This window comes from Heptranchias perlo, chromosome 6 (assembly GCF_035084215.1).
Source record: "Heptranchias perlo isolate sHepPer1 chromosome 6, sHepPer1.hap1, whole genome shotgun sequence".
Classification (NCBI taxonomy): Eukaryota; Metazoa; Chordata; class Chondrichthyes; order Hexanchiformes; family Hexanchidae; genus Heptranchias; species Heptranchias perlo.
The window spans coordinates 45,678,072-45,701,187 of record NC_090330.1 but is presented as its reverse complement, the minus strand read 5'-3'; the positions used below and the strand labels follow the sequence as shown (position 1 = coordinate 45,701,187).

Below are 23,116 nucleotides of genomic sequence, written 5' to 3'. Positions count from 1 at the left end.
CCTGCTTCGCCAGCAGGGGCCATCTGGTAAGTCCCAGAAGGCAGTGGGGGGAGGGGAAGGGGGGGTGGCAATCATGGCTGGCAGCGCATATTGGAAGTACTGTGGAGCCGGGAGGAGCACTGATGCTCTGGCTCCACAGAAATTTTAATTTTTTTTAAACTTACCTTTACAGTGGCCACATCACGAACACCTGAATGGAGCAGGACCAAGGCCTGCTCCGCTTAGGGCAGCCCAATGTCTTGTAAGAGTCCTTAAATTGGCTTTCGGCTCCTCATTAGCATTTGCAAAGGGTCTACAACCTGTTCTAGGCTGACGCCTGAGAAATGGCCTGATCCAATTTTGGGTCGTCGGTTTTTCGGGCATCCTGCACCCCGAAACTGGTCCTTTTTGCACCCATTTTATGCCTGTAAAACTGAGGCAACGAGGACCAATTATTATCCCCTAATCTACAAATAACACAGTCCGCTACTCTTGTTTTTGTCTTGTTTTGTAGTACCTGGATCCATCATTACCTGGTTGGTTATTTGTGTGGATTTAATGATGCAAACCCCTTTGCAAAAAAAATATATAATCTGATGTTCGTTGAGTATAGGTGCTTCATGACTGTTGGTGCTTGTTTGTTCAATAAACTAAAGATAGGATCTGAGAACAGTTTTGTTTTAATATGTGGGCTGCTGTAATTTTACAAATGCTGTTGAAGTACAAAGAAATATCCTAGCTGTAGGCATTTGAAACGGAATAATTAGATACATTCCCACATCAAGTTAGAAAATAGTGACTGGTTGTTGATTTGAGGTTCCTTTTAAGTACAAGTTAGATTAACTGTTTTTGGGTGTAATTCATAGAACCCTAGACATTTCCAGCACAGAAGGAAACCATTTGACCCATTGGGGCAATTGTCCTTCTCCGATAGGACCTGCGTCCCTGCATTATAATAGCCCCAGTGCAAGAATGATCCTTGAAACAGGCTGTAATCAAAAATGGGGGCGAAACTACTGCTGCAGCACTGAGAGGTCTGCAGCAGCAGTAATGACCACCAGCTTCAGGGACTGCTGACTGCTGTAGAAAAACCAGCTGCCAGATTGCCTCCACCTCTAATATTTATTCCACTGGCACTGGAGGTAAAGGAACTTCCCCTTCTGAGAGGGGGCTGAGCACAAGTACTACAGCCAACTTTCTGTGGGCATCATTGCATTTGGATCTGTGCTATGTGGAGACCCAGAAAACGGAGCTGAGGTGTGCTGACATCAATTTATTTGCATGCTTCTGCTTCCCTGATTGAGTGATCACTTTGCTGAACACCTCCGCTCAGTCCGCAAGCATGACCCTGACCTTCCAGTTGCTTGCCATTTTAATTCCCTGTCCCACTCCCACTCTGACCCCGGCCTCTTACACTGTTCCAAGGAAGCTCAAGGAACAGCACCTCATCTTTCAATTAGGCACTTTACAACCTTTTGGACTCAACATTGATTTCAATAACTTCAGATCATAACCACTGCTCCCATTTTTTCTGGACAGCAAGTGCTGGTAATGGTTCTGATTTACAGCTCCTGCAAAAGACCCATCTTTTGTTTCCTGTCCCATTACCACCCTCCTTGCCTTGCACCATCATTTCTTTTGTCATTTAATCACTGCTGCCCTCCACCCTCAGAGACTTTCCCTTTTGTTCTTTCCTCCCCTCCTTTGGCTCTGTACTTGCTTAAAAACTGTTTAATCTTCAACTTCTTCCAGTTCTGATGAAAAGTCATTGACCTGAAATGTTAACTTTGTTTCTTTCTCCACAGATGCTGCCTGACATGTTGAGTATTTCCAGCATTTACGGTTTTTATTTCAGATTTTGCTTTTGATCACCGATCTCTGCCCCTTTTTTCATTTGTGTCTGGGAAATAAGCATAGCAGAGGAAAATCAGCCTATTTGTCTGTGCTGGCTGTTAGAGCAATCCGAAACGAATCCCATTGCCCTACTTTCTGCTTCAAATATGTTTCCACTTCATTCTTAAAACATGCAGTGGTTTGTGTCACCTGAATTCTTAGAGGAAATGTGGTTTGTAGTGAGCAAATGGGAGAAAATTGGAGAACGGTATATAAAAATACTCCAGAAGCTTTGGTGATTTAATGGCAAATTTGAAACCCAAATTTAGGCCTGCTCTCCGCAGCAAACCGTATCCCTGTTGTAGTAAGCACTTCTTATGAATAGTTAAAACCAGAAGTGCAGAATGCAATATCATCTATACATATGAAAGTCTAGTACGTGGGCATGTTTGACTCAAATGTCACTGACAAAAAAAACAACAAATCACAACTGAATAGGGAGGGAACCATCACTGAACAGCAGGCATGAAAAGTACCAATCAATAAATAACTAGATATAAAAGATATACTGGCCCACCTGAACAGGGCCAAGACCAATATCCTTGCGGGGAGGTTTGCTAGTGCTGTTGGGGAGGGTTTAAACTAGCTTGGCAGAGAGATGGGAACCTGAGTCTAGATTCAGATGGAACAGAATCAGAACTAGAGATAGCAGGCAGAAAATTAGTAAGTGACTTAAGAAGGCAGAGGAAACAAAGGTTAGAAAATAAACAGCAAGGAAATTTGGCAATGCTTAAAGGTATATACCTCAATGCAAGGAGTATATTGAATAAGGCAAATGAGCTGAGGGCACAGATGGACACATGGCAGTATGATAGCTATTACAGAAACATGGCTTAAAGAGGGGCAGGAATGGCAGCTCAACGTTCCTGGTTACAGGGTTTTCAGACGAGATAGAGAAGATAATAAAAAAGGAAGGGGGTGGCAATTTTGGTTAAAGAGAGAATTATAGCTGTGAGGAGGGATATGTTAGAAGGATCATCAAATGAGGCCATGTGGGTTGAGCTAAAGAACAAAAAAGAGGCAGTCACACTACTGGGAGTATACTATAGACCCCCAAACAGTCAGAGGGAGCTAGAAGTGCAAATATGTAGGCAAATTTCTGAAAAGTGCAAAAACAGTAGGGCAGTAATAGGGGATTTCAACTACCCTAATATTAACTGGAACACACACACTGTGAAGGGTATAGAGGGCGCAAAATTCTTAAATTGCATTCAGAAGAACTTTTTTTAGCCAGTACGTAGCAAGCCCAACAAGACGGGGCAGTTCTGGATTTAGTTTTAGGAAATGAGGCTGGGCAGGCGGAAAGAGTATCAATGGGAGAGCATTTTGGTGGTAGTGATCATAATTCAGTTAGTTTTAGCATAGTTATGGAAAAGGACAAAGATAGAACAGGAGTTAAAATTCTCAACTGGAGAAAGGTCAATTTTACTAAGCTAAGTGATTTAGCAAAAGTGGACTGGAAACAGCGACTTGAAGGTAAATTAATGTCAGAGCAGTGGGAGGCATTCAAGGGGAAGATTCAAGATGTGCAGAGTAAACATGTTCCCACAAAGAAAAAGGGTGGGGCTGCCAAATCTCGAGCCCCCTGGATGTCGAGGAGCATACAGGGTAAGATAAGGCAGAAAAGGAACGCTTACGTCAGATACCGAGAACTCAATACTACAGAAAGCCTAGAGGAGTATAAAAAGTGCAGGGGTGAAATTAAAAAGGAAATTAGGAAAGCAAAGAGAGGGCATGAAAAAATATTGTCAAGGAAAACCCAAAGATGTTTTACAAATACATTAAGAGCAAGAGGATAACTAAGGAAAGAGTAGGGCCTATTAGAGACCAAAAAGGTAACCTATCTGTAGAGGCGGAAGATGTTGGTATGGTTTTTAATGAATACTTTGCGTCTGTCTTCACAAAAGAGAGGGACGATGCAGACATTGTGGTTAAGGAGAAGGAGTGTGAAATATTGGATGGGATAAATTTAGTAAGAGGAAGTATTAAGGGGATTAGCATCTTTGAAAGTAGATAAATCATCAGGGCCGGATGAAATGTATCCCAGGCTATTAAAAGAAGCAAGGGAGGAAATAGTGGAGGCTCTGACCATCATTTTACAATCCTCACTGGATACAGGCGTGGTGCCGGAGGATTGCTAACGTTGTACCATTGTTTAAAAAGGGAGCAAGGGATAGACCGAGTAATTACAGGCCAGTCAGTCTAACCTCAGTGGTGGGCAAATTATTGGAATCAATTCTGAGGGATAGGATAAACAGTCACTTAGGCACGGAGTAATCAAGGACAGTCAGCATGGATTTGTTAAGGGAAGGTCGTGTCTGACTAACTTGATTGGGAATTTGCTGATTAGGGAACCAGGAGGATCGATGAGGCTAGTGCATTTGATGGAGTCTACATGGATTTTAGCAGGGCTTTTGACAAGGTCCCACATGGCAGACTGGTCAAAAAAGTATAAGCCCATGGGATCCAAGGGAGAGTGGCAAGTTGGATCCAAAATTGACTCAGTGGCAGGAAGCAAAGAGTAATGTTTAACGGGTGTTTTTGTAACTGGAAGGCTGGTTTCAGTGGGGTTCCGCAGGGCTCGGTGCTATATATTAATGATTTGGACTTAAATGTAGGGTCTTGATTAAGAAGTTTGCAGATGATACAAAAATTGGCCATGTGGTTAATAGCGAGGTGGAAAGCTGTAGACTGCAGGCAGATATCAATGGACTGGTCAGGTGTGCAGAAAAGTGGCAAATGGAATTCAATCTGGAGAAGTGTGAGGTAATGCATTTGGGGAGGGCAAACAAGGCAAGGGAGTACACAATAAATGGGAGTATAGTGAAAGGCTTAGAAGAAGTAAGAGACCTTGGAGTGCAAGTCCACAGATTCCTGAAGGTAGCAGGACAAGTAGATAAGGTGGTTAAGAAGGCATATGGAATGCTTTCCTTTATTAGCTGAGGCATAGAATATAAGAGCAGGGAGGTTATGCTGGAACTTTATAAAACATTGGTTAGGCCACAGCTTGAGTACTGTGTACAGTTCTGGTCATCACATTACAGGAAGGATGTAATTGCACTAGAGAGGGTACAGAGGAGATCTATGAGGATGGTGCCAGGACTGGAGAATTTTAGCTATGAGGAAAGACTGGATAGGCTATGGTTATTCTCTTTGGAACAGAGGAGGTTGATGGGAGATTTAATTGAGGTGTACAAAATTTTGAGGGGCCTAGATAGAGTGGATAGGAAGGACCTATTTCCCTTAGCAGAGAGGTCAATAACCAGGGGCCATAGATTTAAAGTGATTGGTAGAAGGATTAGAGGGGAGCTGAGCAAATATTTTTTCACCCAGTGGGTTGTGGTCTGGAACACACTGCCTGAAAGGGTGGTAGAGGCAGAAACCTTCAACTCATTTAAAAAGTACCTGGATGTGCACCTGAAGTGCCGTGACCTACAAGGCTACGGACCAAGTGCTGGAAAGTGCAATTAGGCTGGGTAGCTCATTTTCGGCCAGCGAGGACAAGATGTACCGAATGACCTCCATCTGTGCTGTAAATTTTCTATGATTCTATGAAAAGCTGCAAGAAGAATCAATCACTATCAATAAACCTGAAAGATTACCAACAAAACAACTAACAAGATAGAGTAGCGGAACCAATGAACTAACTTTTAAAAAATTGTCCCTCTTTTATCAATAATCTGAGGGCATAGTGTTTTAAAAAAAAAAGCAAACAACTTCAAAAATTACATAATTCATTAAATCAGTAAACTTACCTATATGGTTAGGAACATAAGAGTAGGCCATTCAGCCCCTTGAGCCTGTTCTGCCATTTAATGAGATCATAGTTGATCTGTATCCTAATTACATTTACCCGCTTTGCCTAGCAAAAATCTCAGATTTAAAATTATTAATTGCGCTAGCTTCTACTGCTTTTTGTGGGATAGAGTTCCACTCTTCTACAACCCTTTGTGTGAAGCAGTGTTTCCTAACTTCTCTCCTGAATGGCCTGGCTCTGATTTTAAGGTTACATTCCCTTGTCCTAGACTCCTCCACCAGCGGAAAAAGTTTCTATCTACCCTAACAACCTCAATCAAATCACCCTTAACCTTCCACCTTCCAGGGAATACAAGCCTAGTTTATGTAATCTCTCCTCATAAGTTAACCCATGGAGTCCTGGTAACATTCTGGTGAATCTGCACTGCACTGTTTCAAAGGCCAATATATCCTTCCTAAGGTGCGGTGCCGAGAACTGTACACAGTACTCCAGATGTGGTCTAACCAGGGCTTTGTATAACTGTAGCAAAGCTTCCTCTCCTTCATATTACAGGCCTCTAGTTATGAAGGCTAAAATTCCATTAGCCTTTTTGCACCTGACCACTACATTTTAGTGATTTGTGAACATGGACCCCATAATCTGTTTGGATCTCCAATGTTCCTAGTTTTTCACCATTTAAAAAATACTCTGATCTATCCTTTTTTGGTCCAAAATGGATGACCTCACGCTTACCTGCGTTGAAATCCATCTGCCACAGTTTTGCCCGTTCGCTTAATCTATCAATGTCTCTTTGTAATTTTATACTTACTGTACCACCAATCTTTGTGTCATCAGCAAACTTGGATATATGGCTCTCTATTGTGTTTTCTAAGTCATAAATAAATATTATGAATAGTTGAGGCCTTAGCACAGATCCTTGTAGGATACCCCTAGTCACTTCCTTCCAATTTGAGTACATACTCATTATGTCTACTCTGTCTTCTAGCACCTAACCAGGTCAATAATTTGCCTTCAATTCCATGAGCTTTAATTTTTAGCAAACAGTCTCTTATGTGGAACCTTATCGAATGCCTTCTGGAAATCCATATAAACTACATCCAGAGAAGTTCACCTGTCTACTACTTTAGTTACTTCCTCAAAAAATTCAATTATGTTTGTTAGACATGACCCACCCATGTTATTTTAACTTGGTATTTTAACTGCAAGTATATGATTAAACTTAATTTGGGAATGACCAGAAATATTTGAGTATAAAAAGTTGTAATCAATGCATAGGTGAGTTTACATTTGTGCAATGTTATTTGACCTTAAATAGCTGTGGCCAAATAATTGAATCTTAATTTCCTTATACTAACAAAGGAAAATTCAGGCTGTTTAATGTTGGTATCATTTTTAGAGCTCTGTTTCAGGGGATAAAAATAACATAAATTGGATAAATGTAATCTTAATTTACTTGAATCAGAGATATAGAAGTATAGCATTGTCAGGAAAAAGGAACGTCACTAATGAAGTGCTGACAGAAATTATTCTAAAATAGTTGGGTCGTATACTAACATTGTATATAGAAACTAAATAGGAAAAGAGCAATATTGTGGTGTATTGTAGAGCTCCACAGCACAGCATCTGGTTACAGTTTGAATCTGCAATTCCCTATATGATGAGGCCTGAGGGCTGATTTTCCTGACCCCATCCTTTGCCTGGGTACTAGATAAGCACGGCATGCCTCAAATGCTTTGCACCTACCAAAATCAAGCTGCCTGAATTTGGTGGGCCAGGTTATTACATGGCCCAGTTACCTCCCCCACTCCCCAATATTGTGGGCAAGCTCCTAGCATTATCAACACCTCTCATTAGGAGCTTGGCCATTTGGGGTTGGAAATGGCATGCTGCTACAGCAGCTTAAAGGGTGATACATCATCAAAATAAGACTTGCTTCAAACTATAAGCATACTTCATTGGACAACATAAGACAAGTTTGCTCTCGGACACAGATTCATGGAAGCAGAAATAGAAGTGCTACTGGCCCAAGTAAAGCAGAGGAGAGAGGCACTGTTTGGGAGCTAGCAGTGAACGCCCCCAAAATTATGTGCCCAGGCCCAATGGAAGGAAGTGGCCAGGGCAGACAGCAACCATTCCAGAAACCCACAGAGTGCTACTCAATGTCACAAGAAGTTTAGTAACCTTACCAGGTCAGGTAAGGTAAAAGGAGCTAACAGGCACTTGCTTTTGAAAACAAAGCTCAGGTCAATGATTGATTTACATTCAGGAGCAAATTCTGACACAATACATTAACATGCAATCAAAATGTAATCAGTCTTCAAGGAGCAAATACTAACAGTTTAGCTTAAGAATGACTGTAGATGGATTTGTTAAAATTAATTTTAAGAATGCTTCACAGGATCAAAAAAAATTCTTAATCAGTAATTTGTTGTGGATGCAAATGCATTTGCTGGGAACAACATTTTCAGTTTTCTTGATAAATTAAAAAGTAAGTATTGAACAGTCACTTTTCATACAAAAGACTGCAATTGAAACCAAGATCTTTTATTGGGAGAGTATGAAATCTCTCCATTTTCCCTCAGACAGGCCCCAACAGATCACAGATTTCCTGTGGCTGAGAGACTGGGTAGGCAAGTTGCTTTCACCCTTTCATCAAAGTTACTCCAAAATTGACTACTAGGAGGTACATGAAGTGGCACAACAAATGTTCTCTCTCCAATTTTCCCTTTTTGGGGTGCAAGCACCTTGTTTTCGTACAGCACTGTTGCAAAGAACAGGAACTTGGTAGAATGGGCAAGAGGAATCAAACCAAACACATTTTTGAAAAGGCAGCTTCACCACTTCTCCCAACTTAATTGCTTCTCATGTTAATTGTTGCATCCACACTGTCATGCTCAGTCAGGATGGCAAAATAGCCTAATCCATAAATGTAATCTATGTTGCTCCTTATTCAATCTGCCAGAAAGATTGAAGGTTGATCAATACAGGAAAGGCTACCTCTTTTTTTCAATCCCTCACCATGCCCAGGCACAGAATCTAAGATTCTCATCATACTAATGAATCACATCAAAGGCACTCTATTTAAATTGATCTTTCAAAAGAAACTCTACTTAGCAGTTCTTTTATTTAGCAACTTTTCAGTGAGAAATGGATCATTTTTCTTCACTGAACAGCTAGTAGATGAAAAGTGACAATGGGTGAATATGTATATCAAACAGTTCAATCTGGCTTTCTTTGCAGAATACTAATGTCTGAGCAACCACTTTTTAATTAAATTGCAAGGATAATGCATTATTATGGTGCTGCATTAAAATCAGATTAGTTTTTGTCTGAAGAAAGAAGGTTTCACATATTCAAGTTTTTGCTGTAATGGAAACAAAGGAAAGGTCAGTATAAAAATGGATGTACAAGCCGTGGACTGAAGACCTAATCCAGATCTTCAATAATTATTTCCAATTCCCACTTTTCTTTACTGGAAAATTAATTTACTTAATGCAGCCTGATGTGATAGAATATTTTATGAGTTGTTCCCAAACTTGTATTTCATTGCTGAACTGAACATTGCATTCTACACACAGCTAGATCCTACAAACAGTAATGAAATGAAATATATGTTTACTCTGAATTTTTTTGGTAGTGTTAATTGAGGGCAGTGATATCCAGGACACCAGGTGTATTCCCTACTCTTCAAATAGTGCCATAGGATTTAAAGCCAGAGTTTTCAGCTTCTATGCTCTCTAGTTTGTGATTCTCCTTCCATTAAAATGAATGAGTGGGAAAATAGCAGGCTGGTGAGTGCTGAAGCAGAAAATTCCACCCTTAATGTCCACTAAAAAGATGCAGAGAGGACCACAATTTAATATCCTAAGGACGGCAGCTTGAAGGATACAGCACTCCCTCACACATACAGGTACAAACACCCAGGGTTCCTATGCCAGATTACTTTCTAGTGACTCTGATGAAAGTACATAAATGCAGACAAGGGTGCGCTTAGTTGTCATGATAACTAACAGGCAGAGCCACACTTTCCAAGCCTACACAATGAAAATTTCCGCTGGAAATACTGGAGACTATATCCTAGTATGTTACTGTGCCCAAGAAGGAATGGTAAAATCATAAAATTAGGAAGGAAATTGAAGAGGTAAAAAGATATGTTGACTATAGGTCTCGAATTTGTGCTTGTCCATGACCATTTCAAATTTGTACTTCTGAACACGCTGTAATTGAAAAGTAAATTAAAAATCTAATATAATGCACAGTTCAGTGTGTTTATTACATTTCTACAAATTCACTAAGAGGCTTGTCTTTAAAACCCTTGCAAATACCCACAGTTATTTGCAACAATTTTTATCACATTGACTGTAGAGCTTTTACAACAGACATGTTTAAACTACGCAGCTGGCCAGACAAAAATGAAGTAAAATGGCAGATTGAAGCAAATTCCACTAAAGGAGCTGCAGGCATGTAGAGTCTTGTTACAACTTTCTTACAACAAATTGCACCCTGTTAGAAAAAAAGGTCACAATGCATTACTGACATTTAATTTGCTAGGAGGAAAAGCCCCAGCACTTTATGGACTCCTGGTACATCACTGGTTTAGTCTGGGCTTCACTTTAAAAATTAAATGCTAGCAAAGTGTGACCTGTGTAACTTGCCCATCAGGTTGAAATTTCATTACAATTCCATGCCTTTGTGACATTCATGTCATTACATGCAGTTAATATTGAATTTTTAAAAAAATTCGTTCATGGGGTGTGGGCGTCGCTGGCGAGGCCAGCATTTATTGCCCATCCCTAATTGCCCTTGAGAAGGTGGTGATGAGCCGCCTTCTTGAACCGCTGCAGTCCGTGTGGTGAAGGTTCTCCCACAGTGCTGTTAGGTGGGGAATTCCAGGACTTTGACCCAGCGACGATGAAGGAACGGCGATATATTTCCAAGTCGGGATGGTGTGTGACTTGGAGGGGAACGTGCAGGTGGTGTTGTTCCCATATACCTGCTGCTCTTGTCCTTCTAGGTAGTAGAGGTCGGGGGTTTGGGAGGTGCTGTCGAAGAAGCCTTGGCGAACTGCTGCAGTGCATCCTGTAGATGGTAGACACTGCAGCCACGGTGCGCCTGTGGTGAAGGGAGTGAATGTTTAGCGTGGTGGATGGGGTGCCAATCAAGCGGGCTGCTTTGTCCTGGATGGAGTCAAGCTTCTTGATTGTTGTTGGAGCTGCACTCATCCAGGCAAGTGGAGAGTATTCCATCACACTCCTGACTTGTGCCTTGTAGATGGTGGAAAGGCTTTGGGGACTCAGGAGGTGAGTCACTTGCCACAGAATACCCAGCCTCTGACCTTCTTCTGTAGCCACAGTATTTACGTGGCTGGTCTAGTTATGTTTCTGGTCGATGGTGACCCCCAGGATGTTGATGGTGGGGGATTTGGCGATGGTAATGCTGTTGAATGTCAAAGGGAGGTGGTTAGACTCTCTCTTGTTGGAGATGGTCATTGCCTGGCACGAATGTTACTTGCCACTTATCAGTCCAAGCCTGGATGTTGTCCAGGTCTTGCTGCATGCGGGCACGGACTGCTTCATTATCTGAGGGGTTGCGAATGGAACTGAACACTGTACAATCATCAGCAAACATCCCCATTTCTGACCTTATGATGGAGGGAAGGTCATTGATAAAGCAGCTGAAGATGGTTGGGCCTAGGACACTGCCCTGAGGAATTCCTGCAGCAATGTCCTGGGGCTGAGATGATTGGCCTCCAACAACCACTACCATCTTCCTTTGTGCTAGGTACGGCTCCAGCCACTGGAGAGTTTTCCCCCTGATTCCCATTGACTTCAATTTTACTAGGGCTCCTTGGTGCCACACTCGGTCAAATGCTGCCTTGATGTCAAGGGCAGTCACTCTCACCATACCTCTGGAATTCAGCTCTTTTGTCCATGTTTGGACCAAGGCTGTAATGAGGTCTGGATGCCAAACTGAGCGTCAGTGAGCAGGTGATTGGTAAGTGCCGCTTGATAGCACAGTCGACAACACCTTCTGTAACAATTAGGAATGATCAGTTTTGTTATACCGGATTTGAAATTGCTTGAAAATAATATAACTTTTTTGTCTTAGCACAAAAGAGTTCCTACAAATTAATACACTTTTGCAAATTGATGTCCAAACCATTGTATAAAGAGGATTTGAGAATGATAAATTATTGTAGATTATAAACTCATTATTTTGTTGGCATAAGGCACAAGGTTTTATTGCTTTTTTTACATTGAAATAAAAGTAGAGGTGTAAGATCTTACTATTTGGCCTAATTAGAAAACATTGCCACTTTCAAGTCCTGTCCTTTAGTTATTTTCTATGATGTGGTGACACAGTATTGCAATAATGGACATAGTAATTGGCTTTAAATCGATAAAGCTGCATCATTGCTGCATAACTACTGAGGTTCTTAAGTTTATTAGAATTATTATTTTTATGGAAATCTTTACCAAACAATTTGTAACATCTGTTCCAGGACATTTCTGCAGTACAGATAGTTCAACAACATAAACAGGGCCCCTGCAAAACATATTCTGATCCAATTACATTATGAAGTATTTTATGACAGCTGTAATAATCAAAAGTTTAACAGATGCTTTTTTAATTCTTCAATCTTTTTAGTGCACTTTAATAGAGAACCCATTTAGCTATTATAGGTTTATCTCTACAGCTGCAAAAATTAAATTATCATACAATATCCTTAAAGTGGAATGGCCACTTACAGACAAAACTACTAAACACTAAGTAAAGATAGAGGACCCGACCAATACTATAGATTAATGCTCCCATATAACATTATACATTACTAGTTCAATTAAAGTCATTGACAATACCACTATCTGACAACTGGGTACAGGACAAGTAACTCTTTAGATCTCTAAACACCTGACAAATTGGCTAAGGATAAATTCAATGAAAATAAGCTAATCAAATAAGTATATTTACAAATATATTTTATAGGCTGCACAGTACTTACAAACAGAGAATAATATATGAAGACAAAATGGACACACTTGTAACCAAGCAGTGATTAAAAACTATAAATTCCAGTTTCAGTAAACACACCAAATTGCCTAAGGCACTTGTCCAAGTACCTCTTTTCTAAATAGTGGAAGAACAGGAATTTTGCTGTGAATAAGCAGGAGTCCCGTGTGTTATCAAATCAACATATTCACCTCTAAAAAGCATTATCCATTTTTTCCATTTCAGTTAAGGTTATTTTAATCAGTTAGAACTGCAATGAAATGAATTAAAAATGCATGATCTAGTATGTTGATGCACACATTAAACAGTATACAGTACTTTCATTTCTGTTCCAAGAACGCACAAATGGCCTCTCTTGTGCTTTAAATCAACACCGATTTCCAATTTATTTTCTTCAGAAATATTCATCTGGGATCTGGACATCCAATGGGACAAGACGAACTGTCACTATTTATTTGATTTTCTAAATTTGCTTCTGGAAATAGAAAGGAGACAAAATGTAAAATTCTAGCAAGACAAAAAGCCTTAAGTTATTTTAAAAAAGCTAACCATATATTATGTTAGATTCCACATACTCAGCATGCAAATCTGTCGTCTGTTTGAAACACAGTGCGAGAAAATTTTCTCTGTACACTACATGCAGCAAAATCTTTATAAACATATTTATGATTTTGCTGCATGCAGAGGATACCTTGGGGGTAATTTTGACTTAGTGCGATAGTGTGAAACTGGTGATAGTGAACTGGCAGCCCGTTTTACATCTCTCCCGATTTTTATTTCCACTGACTTAAAGGGGGCTGCTAATTCGCTATCATCCATTTTACAGTATTGCACAAAGTCAAAATTACCCTGCTCCCTAAATGAAGTCTTAGAAAACCTATGGAGGATGCTTGATGCAGTAACCACAAGTGAAGCTTGAAGTTCATTAGTTGGGAGAATCATGAGGCACTGAACCTTTATGACTTTCTTCTCTTGCAGTTTATGTTATACAAAAGACCTCAGATTTAAAAAAAATGTTTCGTGTATTTTCCAAAGTGTTAGATGACATTGTCCCATTGTCATAGACAAGCGACAGACTTCATGTCCCAGCCTGAATGGAAGATTTAGGACAACTGGAGGAAGCTATGTGAGCCTTAGTCTTTCCCAATATAAAAAGTGACTTAATCTGTGGTTCTGAGCTACATGAGGGTCATTTACTACATTTTACATTTGATTCATATTTACCTTAGCTTTTATGTTTTTGAGATTTGAACCTGAACTAGCATTCAAGGGCTCATCAGTAGTAGAGGACTGAATAACACCAATCTTTCTTCCAGTATCATCTTTCAGCCTTCATAACAGATCTGCTTTGTGTAGCTCTCCAATGGCTCAGTGAGTTTATTGAGTTGGTGTTATACAGACCAGGAAAGACCAGTTCACTCTTGGTCTGGTCTCAGCCAGGGCATTACTCAGTGGCCCTCTGTTAGGGAAGGGAAAATTTGACCAAAGGTTCCTACTCCTGATCACTATCCGGCAACTCATGCTGGAAGTGCACGTGCGGATGCTGGGTGAGGCCAGGATTGAGTTTAGGTGAGATATTCCCTTTGGTCAGATGGTCTACTGATACCATCAAGTTTCATATGTGAATAAAGGCCTCTGGGATGGGGTACTGAAGAGTAAACAGCACCCATGAAACTGTACCGAAGCAAGCAGGAAAGGAGAAGAAAAAATTGATTTGAGGGGGAAAAACCCTCAGAGTTTGGAACAGGACTTGTGGCAGGATTTGAAGCAGCTTGTCTGGACTTTGAATTAAAGATGTTGCTCTTATTGAGGCACTTACTGTGGATTTTTTCTTTAAAACTTCAAACCTAGATATTAACAGCAAGTGTGCAAAACAGGAATGGGAAAGAAAACTTAAAAGAAAATGCTTTAAAATTCAAAAGATTTGCAAAAAACGAAGTGGGAACAATGATTGCAATAATAAGAGGAAAGTGGAAAATGGAACAAGGTCTTACATACAGCACAAGCTGTGGTACATTATGTGCATGGTTGTGAAAAATGGTCTTAAAAAGGATAGCATCTTGTGATATATGGTGTTTGAATGTTGATACCTTCACTTGTATGTGGAAGATGAAAGAATTAGGGAAAAAAGAGTGGAATACCAATTTATATTGTCAGCCAGCTCCAGCTGTATTTCAAATATTAAAAAGGGTTTTACTGTGTACATGGAGATTCATGGTGCTGCATGAGTCAGAAATCAGATATACACAGTCTGATGAAAGGTCTTCGACCTGAAACGTTAACTCTGTTTCTTACTCTACAGATGCTGCCTCACTTGCTGAGCTTCTCCAGCATTTTCTGTTCTTATATCAGATATACACAATTCTGTTTTTTTCTGGAAGAGCTGGAAGCAGAAGGGAATCTTTGTCTTCACTGCCTAACTTCAAAGAGGTGGCATTGGCCTGGTGACAAGCCTGCCACCAGTTTATACTGACACGTGTTGGAACAGAGTTCAGATTGAGAACAGTGAGTGATGTGGGTTGAGGTTACACTTGCAGCAATTCAGAATGCATGACATACTAACTTATGATAGTAAGTAGCGATTTACTTACATCATCATACTTCAGGATCCACCTTTGTGAAGTTTGGAACAAAGCCAAATGGACGACAATTGTCTCTTCTGACCTTGTATATTCCTATCAGGCCCTTTTGCAAATATTAAATGTAATCTAAAAGTTTAAATTCCTTTTCTAAAATAGCTGAAATTTGTCCTTTTATGTATTGTGCTATATTCATTTTGTTTCTATTACATTACATTTTTTTTCTTAGAACTTTTGTGTTTTGTTTCCTATTTTCTTTCTTTTTTCTGCAAGACCACAATTAAAGATGGCCAAGTTGTTCAAAACTGTAACTAATATGCGATCATTTTCATTTTTTTTGTAGTATTTAAAGATTTCTTTAAAAGTTTGATTCAAACATACTTAAAACAAGATAATTAGGTTGGAATTTCAGCATAAAATGAATGCCAAGTGATATGAATCTAGCTCTGACTGAAGTATCATCTAAAAGATCAACAGAGATAGACTGAAACATTTCTATTTCTGCATTATAATTTGAATTCCTTAAGTCAGTTAAAATATAAAATGTACCATTCAGGAGAGTAGTAGTCCAGTGTTTTCTACATTCCTGCATTCATAAAAATCTGGTGTTTGACTGCACATTTCCCCTAACTAGATTCTATTTTTGTTATCAATGTTAATTAATATAACATAAAAAACCCCAGTGAAAATATAAAATAATTAGGGCAGGCTAAGGTTTGGCTGTATCAATTTTCTATCCTCTTGAAACTATAAAATTGTTAATCTTTCTCAATCTGGGGATCAGTATTGCATAGAATTTACAGCACAAAAGTTGGCCAATCTGCTCATCGTGCCTGTACAACTCTAAATGAACTATGCAATTCACCTTCCCTTTCCCCATAACTTTAATTTTTTTTAATTTTCAAATATTTATCCACTTCCCTTTTAAAATCTATAATAGATTTGCTTCCACCACTGTTTCTGGTTCAGCAGTCCATGTCCTAACAACCCTCTATATAAAAAAAATCTTCTAACTTCTCCCTTTGTTCTTTTGTTGATACTTTAATTTATGTCCTCTAGTTACCAACTCATCGACCAGTGGGAATACCTTTTCATGATTTACCTCATCAAAACTCCTCGTAATTTTGAACAATTTATCAGATCTCCTGCTAACCTTCTTTATTCTATTGAAAAAAATACAATTTCTCTAGTATCTCCTCATAGCTAAAGCCTCTCATCCTTGGTATCATCTTAATGAATCTCTTCTGCGCCTTTTCCATGGCCATGAGGTCTATCTTAAAGTAAAGCACCCAAAACTGGACAAAATATTCTAACTGCAGCCTAACTAATAATTTGTATAGGTTGAATATTACCCTTTTGCTTTTGTACTCTTAAGTACCTGTTTATAAAAACAAGGATCCCATATATTTTTACTTACACAGTTTCTTGTTTTCCTCCATCCTTCAGTGGCAGTTCTTACTCATTTAAAAAAATTGTCACCAACCACTCTAAGTCTTATAAACCTGGAGGTTACTGTTGGAGGCAACTCTAACATCCAAATGATGTGTGAGGCAAAGATGAGTAATGTTGGGAGTGCAGTGTAGCTCATGCTGCCAAATTACAGTTGAGGGGAAATGTGATGTGTGCACTAAGATGGTTATGACCTGGATTTCATGAAAGGCCCATGCACTGCACATGAGATGCATTCCTAAGATCTCTATTGATCAGGTGATTCAGGAGAGACAGATTACCACTTGTCTGTAGTGATAGCTGAACTGCTACATAGTGGAAATTGAAATTGCTGAAATCCGTGTAAAATTGTTATTGCATTCAGTGTCCCCAAGGGCTTCACCTGACTGTGGAAGACCTACATGAGGAAAGCAATGCTGGGGTCTCAGGTAGCACGCAAGATGTACTGTCCAGTCCTGCCACTATGCTACTACATCTACGTCAAGGCACTGCTAGCTGTGCGTCACCATCAGCACAGAATCATGCAGGTCAATGCCTGCTTCCTCAGCAACTCTCACAATGCTTTTATTTTATGCCAATCATCTGTGGCAGCCTTACTTGATGGTGAACTTTATTATAGTCAGAAACATTAAACATTTATACTTACCAATTAAAGCTGCAGCTTCATCCTCTTCCATTAGTCTATCATCATGCTGTAGTGACTCAAAGGTTGGAGAGTCTGGGAAGGTGTTTGTTTCAGCTCCTGCCCCTTCTTGTAAAGCAACATTTGAATTGCCAACTGGGATATTGTCAGGCACTGATTCTGGTATAACTACTTCAACATTTTCATGCGCATCCACCTAGCACAGATGTAAATAATGAAGACAACAACGAGATATTTATATAGTACCTTTAATGTAGAAAAATATCCCAAAGCACTTCACAGAAGCATGATCAAAAAAGAAAACTAAGCCTAAGAAGGAGAGATTAGGAGGGGCGACCAAAAGATTGATCAAAGAGGTGGGTTTTAAGAAAGATCTTAAAGGAGAGGAAAGTGAAAAAGCAGAGGGGTTTAGGGAGGAAACTTCAGAGCATGGGACCTATGTGGCTGAAAGGACTGCCACTGATTGTGAGGCAATGGGGGATAGGTAAAGCACATGGGCCAGCGTGTAAATGAGAGAAAGAAGGGACCAAGAATACATGCTAGGGAGACTCTGAATGTAACAATGCAGGGAGGAGAAGAGAATCCATTGCTGGAGATGCTCTGGCTATGATCAAATAGTTAAGAGTGGAACCAGTAAGAGCAGTCCCACCAAGCTGGACAACGGATTGGAGAAAGATGGTGTGGACAACTGTGTCAAAAGGCTACAGAGAGGTCAAGAATGGATGAGGAGGGGTATTGCACCACAGTCACAGAGAATGTCGTTCATCACTTTGGTTACGGTTGTTTCGGAAGGGCAGAATCTGATTGGAGAGATGAAAACAGGGAGCTGTACAATAGATCTGCACGGTAGGAGGCAACAATATTACGGTCAAGGACTTTCAAGAGGAAGGAAGCATTGGCGAAGGGGTTGTAATTTGCAAGGATGAACCTGGAGTTGTGGGGTGGTTTTGGTAGAGGTTTGCAAGCCACAATAGAACTTGATGTGGTCTAGCCAGACCTGGTAATGAATGGCTAAACCAGTTGTGTGCCAAATACAATCAAATCTGTGACACTTGGACCTGTAGGATCGAAGATGAGGGGCATACTAGGGGCAATGGCTTGGATGGGAGATGGTGAAGGTTTTGTTTGGTCAAGGGCATCAAAGGTGAGGGAGTGATTGAGCAAATCAGTGGCTGCAGATGTATTCTGGTGAACGGAGAGTCAATGACTCGGCAGTTGGGAGTTTTAAATTGCAATTACAAGTGACCTGGGCGAGAGATTTTATCCAGCGTCAGCATAAAGAAATGGAGTTGGAAGGGGGATGTGGGTGGATTCAAGGAAGTGGCTGAAGATGGCCTGTCAGCAATCGAGACCATGGGAGCAGAGAGGCAGAGGACATGATGAGGTCATGGGGATGTTCGTGAATATTGGTGAAAGAGTTTTATGGAAGAAGAGATTTAGGGAGGAGAAGACGACGCTGAATTCAGAGAAGAGATAGCAAGGGGAGCTGAAATGGAGATTGAAATCACTGAGGATGAGCATCCTGGTCTCCCCCAAAAAATTTGACACTTATCTTTGGCGGGCCTCTTCAGTTCCGATGCCCGTAGGATTGATCGCAGTTTAGTGGCACAGTGCAGGCTCCAACCGCTTCTGACCAAAAATGGCAATCGGGGTCCTATTTGGGAACTCCATATTAAAAGGGCCTATCGCTTGAAACAGGCAGGTGCGTTGGACACCCGGTGGTAGGCTCCTTTCAAAATGGAGCTGGTCGCATCGCTGGTGTTAATGGGGCGGTAAGTCTACCAACCAATTTTGAGGCCATTACCATCCCATTAACGCCAGGCGAAGATAGTGAAAATCAACCCCATAAACTCAAATCCACATATCCTACCTGTCTCTAGTGCACAATCTGACTCAAGCGTGCTGTGTTATACCTCATGAAACATTTATGAAAAAAGGAGTCTCTAGTAGCCAGAGAAATCTGCAGGTTATTTCAGTTACAAAAATCTAAGTAATAAATCTAAGTCCTCATCTAAGTTGGTACAGTTGGTTAGTTAACCATCTTTTTAGCTCTGGGATCTAAGTTTGAATCCATTCAAGGCTGATGGAAAGTCTCCTTTCTCCAATGATTGTAAGGCTCCTGCGTGAAATAAATACGAGCAGTTGCAACCCAAATGCAGTTTTGCTTTGCATCTGACATGCTATATCTGACTTCTGGTATACTCGATGTTCACACAACATACTGTAGAGTACTAAAGTACCCTCTACCATGTGTATAATAATTTCCAATATAAATAATGCAAAAAAAATTACAAGCATTAATTTAAATGTGTGGTACCATCAGAATAATCGGTCTCTTGATAACTCAGCGAGCTTATCCATTGACTGGCTGAGCCATACAAATGGGGAAGGAATGCTACAATTGGCCACAGCCCCTCTGGGTTAGGGAAGAGAAAAAGAGTCAGGATTTCCACTTCTGATCATTAGTCAGTGCCCTGCTGGAAGTGTGTAAGAATAGCAGAGGGCTTGTCTATGACGCTACCCGTGATTAAATAGCCTGCCAACATTCGTCGTCATGGCTCCCAAAGGAACTATACCCTAATAAGGAGACAATGTGCTCAGGAGAGAAATGGAGTGGAAAAAAATTGGCAAGAAAAAAGGGAGGGGGGAAAAGTGAATAATTGATTATGTAATTTGGCAAATATTCCCAATTGTCCTTTGGGAATTTTTTAGTCAGCTTACTGATATACAATGTCATGTTTAATAAGAAAGAAATAAGTTGTATTTATATAACACCTTTTACATCCTCAGAACATCCTAAAGTGCTTCACAGCCAGTGAAGTACTTTTGAAGTATAGTCACTGCTGTAATATAGGCAAATACAGCAGCATTGTCTCATAAACAGCAATGAGATAGATGGCCAGATAATCTGTTTTGGTGGTGGTTGAGGGATGAATGTTGATCAGGACACAGAGGGAACTCCCCTGCTCTTCTTTGAATAGTGCCATGGGATCTTTTACAGCCACCTGAGCAGGAAGATATGGTCCCAGTTTAACATCTCGTCCAAAAAACGGCACCCCTCTCAGTGCAGCACTTCCTCAGTACTGTGCTGAAATGTCAGCCTACATTATGTGCTCAACTCTCTGGAGTGAGACTTAAACCCACGGCCTTCTGACTCAGAGCTGAGCATGCCATCACTGAGCGACGGCTGACACTTAATATGACATTGTAAATACTTATTCTGCTAATTACACAAATTCTTTCTAATTTCTTGCCAGCTGAATGACTAATTATTTTATCCAATTATTTTTCCGTCACTTACCACAAAACCAAGCGCTTTAATAACATCAAGTTTACACATTGGACAGGTTCGGTGCTCAAGAAGCCATGGATCAATACATAGTCTGTGGAAAACATGCCTAAAGAATAGATACAAATCATAAACAGATTGTAGTACATACTAGAGCTGGTTGCAAACTTCAGCTTTCCAGCTATTTCTTGCAAGTTATGTTCTCCTTGCGACTGGTTTATAAATACTGGGTGTATTCAAATCCTGTTAAATTCATATAAGCAGAGAGCAAAGAAAAATCTGAACATCTAAGAATTTACAACTTCTGTTTCAACAATGTTTATACAGAAATTATGTGGAATGCTGAAACATAATAGATGCATTCACAATTGTAATCTACACTCACTCATTAAAAATTGATCAGAACCCAAGTACAGAAACCAGATCTGGAAATATGTTAATCACCATCAGTAATTTAGCAGCACAATTCAGGCATGCTCCTACTTTCTATTCTCCAGGTAGGTATTTAGCTAAAATTTCAAACACAACACCTTTTTCTAAACTCAAATCATGAATCATTGATGGTTAAAATTATTGAGTATAAATGAGAAACCCATGCATGGAGAATTTTGTTTGGGTATGGTTTCAAACAAATTCTAATAACAATGTTGAGGCCTTGAACATGACTTGATTTACACAACAATTATCTGTGTAAGAGTACAAAAACTCAACTTTTTGCCTATTTGATTGGTTTTGCGAGCTGTATGCACATAATTTTAGGAAAAAAATGATTATGTAATAGAATAATCAGAGACTTTCTCAAAAGTTGAATCCTCCCAATTTGTGCAACTGTCAAATGAAATATTCTGTTTACCTTCTGATAACAAATTTCATGCAGTTATGGTACTAAGTTTATTTGGATCAATTTGCACACTTCAAATCAATGCCAATAAACCCATACCTACTTTGTGTTTGTTTAAGTGTGCATCAGAATCAGGCAGTAGATTCAATACCAAATTGTCATTATTGTAGCTGCTAAATCAAACCCCCTCACCACCTACATTCACTTAATTTGTCTTCATTTACTACACTCATGTCTCTGTACTTTAAGTACAGGTGCCCTCTTTTGCCCACCACCAGTTATTGACATTTCCGAAAACAATTTCCCAAATGCATTAAAAAAAAATCAGCTGAGAGCCTCCACTTCATCACCCTGCACATTTCTGTTATACTGAGTTTGGACTGTAGTACCAGGTATAACTGTGGCATCAAGAATTCTTTCACTTGTGCAAGCACACAATTGGGGAAATCGCTAGATTTGATTTTCAATCTACTTTTGGTTCTCACACCACTTTCTTGCACTAGTCATCATTTGAATTGTTCACACTATTTTTTCTTAACCAAAAGAAACCTGTGTCAGCAAACAATTACAGTTTTACTGTTGTAACTACTATATGTTAAAGTTATGGATTAGACTGGTGCCATAAATATTTAATTGCCTGCTGTAGGTATTGTGGGGCCAACAATCTGTGGCAGCTGCTTCCTGGGGAAATGGCCAGGATGCACCTGCTGTAAACTTCTGCTGCTGATCCTGGAGAACATTTTGGAGTCAGAGGTTTGTTCAACTCCCTCCCAGTAGCGGTACTCTCACCAGTAAGACTACATCTGGAACACCTGTCAACCAAGGGCTGCCACAAAACGAGGCACTGGCTGCCAGTTCCAGAGTAGGTGCTGGATCCAGAAAGAAATGTGAGCAGCAGAGTCTTTGGCAGCCCAGGCCATTATCTGGGTCTTGACACACAGTTGGGCACCACAACCACCAATCAGCTGGCTGGCTTGCCTGGGTTCACTCAGCAACTAGACACTGATGAACCACCAGGCCTTTGAGAGGCGGGGGCACAGAAACACCTGGCGTTGGGAGTCTCCATTCCAGCCCCCACTACACTGATGGCCTTATGTGGGACAGGCAGAAACTCCACCCCTTACAAGGCCCCACTGAATCCCAACATTAGGCAGGTACCCAATGTATCTGGGTCCCAGCCAAATTTGCGGTCCTTCTGGCAGGAGTGCGCCAGAATAAAATAGAATAAAATATCTAGGACATTGTCCATTTAAAAGATTCTTGTCATACTGGCACCACCTTCATCAGATGCTCTTTTCCACTCTGCTACGTACAAGTACCTTGTTATGAGCCACACCAGTTTTCTGACTAGACACCCAGGGAAACTAGTGACAACAATAAAGAAATGTAAACACACAAGAGACAAATAAATTTATGTTGCACCAGGTCATAACCTGCTGTTTCTCTTTACAGATCTAGAGTAAAAATACTTAATTGGAGGAGGGCCAATTTAGGTGGGTTGAGAACAGATCTGACCCAGGTAAATTGGAATCTAAGGTGGGCCGGCAAAACTGTAATTGAACATGGGCGGCCTTTCAAGAGGAGATGGTTCAGGTACAGTCTAGGTACATTCCCACAAGGGGGAACGATAGGGCAACTAAAGCCAGAGCTCCCTGAATGGCGAAAGAGATAGAGG

At 40.3% G+C, this 23,116-nt stretch overlaps 1 protein-coding gene across 1 annotated transcript in view; it reads right to left on the bottom strand.

Moving 5' to 3' along the window:
* Window positions 1-10,366: 10,366 nt before the first annotated feature.
* Window positions 10,367-23,116, bottom strand: part of LOC137323184 (E3 ubiquitin-protein ligase RNF149-like) — a 53,109-nt gene continuing 40,359 nt past the window's right edge. Inside the window, exons 6-8 of the mRNA XM_067986692.1 lie at window positions 20,613-20,709; window positions 17,315-17,507; window positions 10,367-13,115 (exon numbers count right to left, since the gene is read on the bottom strand). Coding sequence (XP_067842793.1) covers window positions 13,045-13,115; window positions 17,315-17,507; window positions 20,613-20,709 — 361 coding nt within the window. The 3' untranslated portion in view covers window positions 10,367-13,044. The remainder of the gene's footprint in view (window positions 13,116-17,314; window positions 17,508-20,612; window positions 20,710-23,116) is intronic.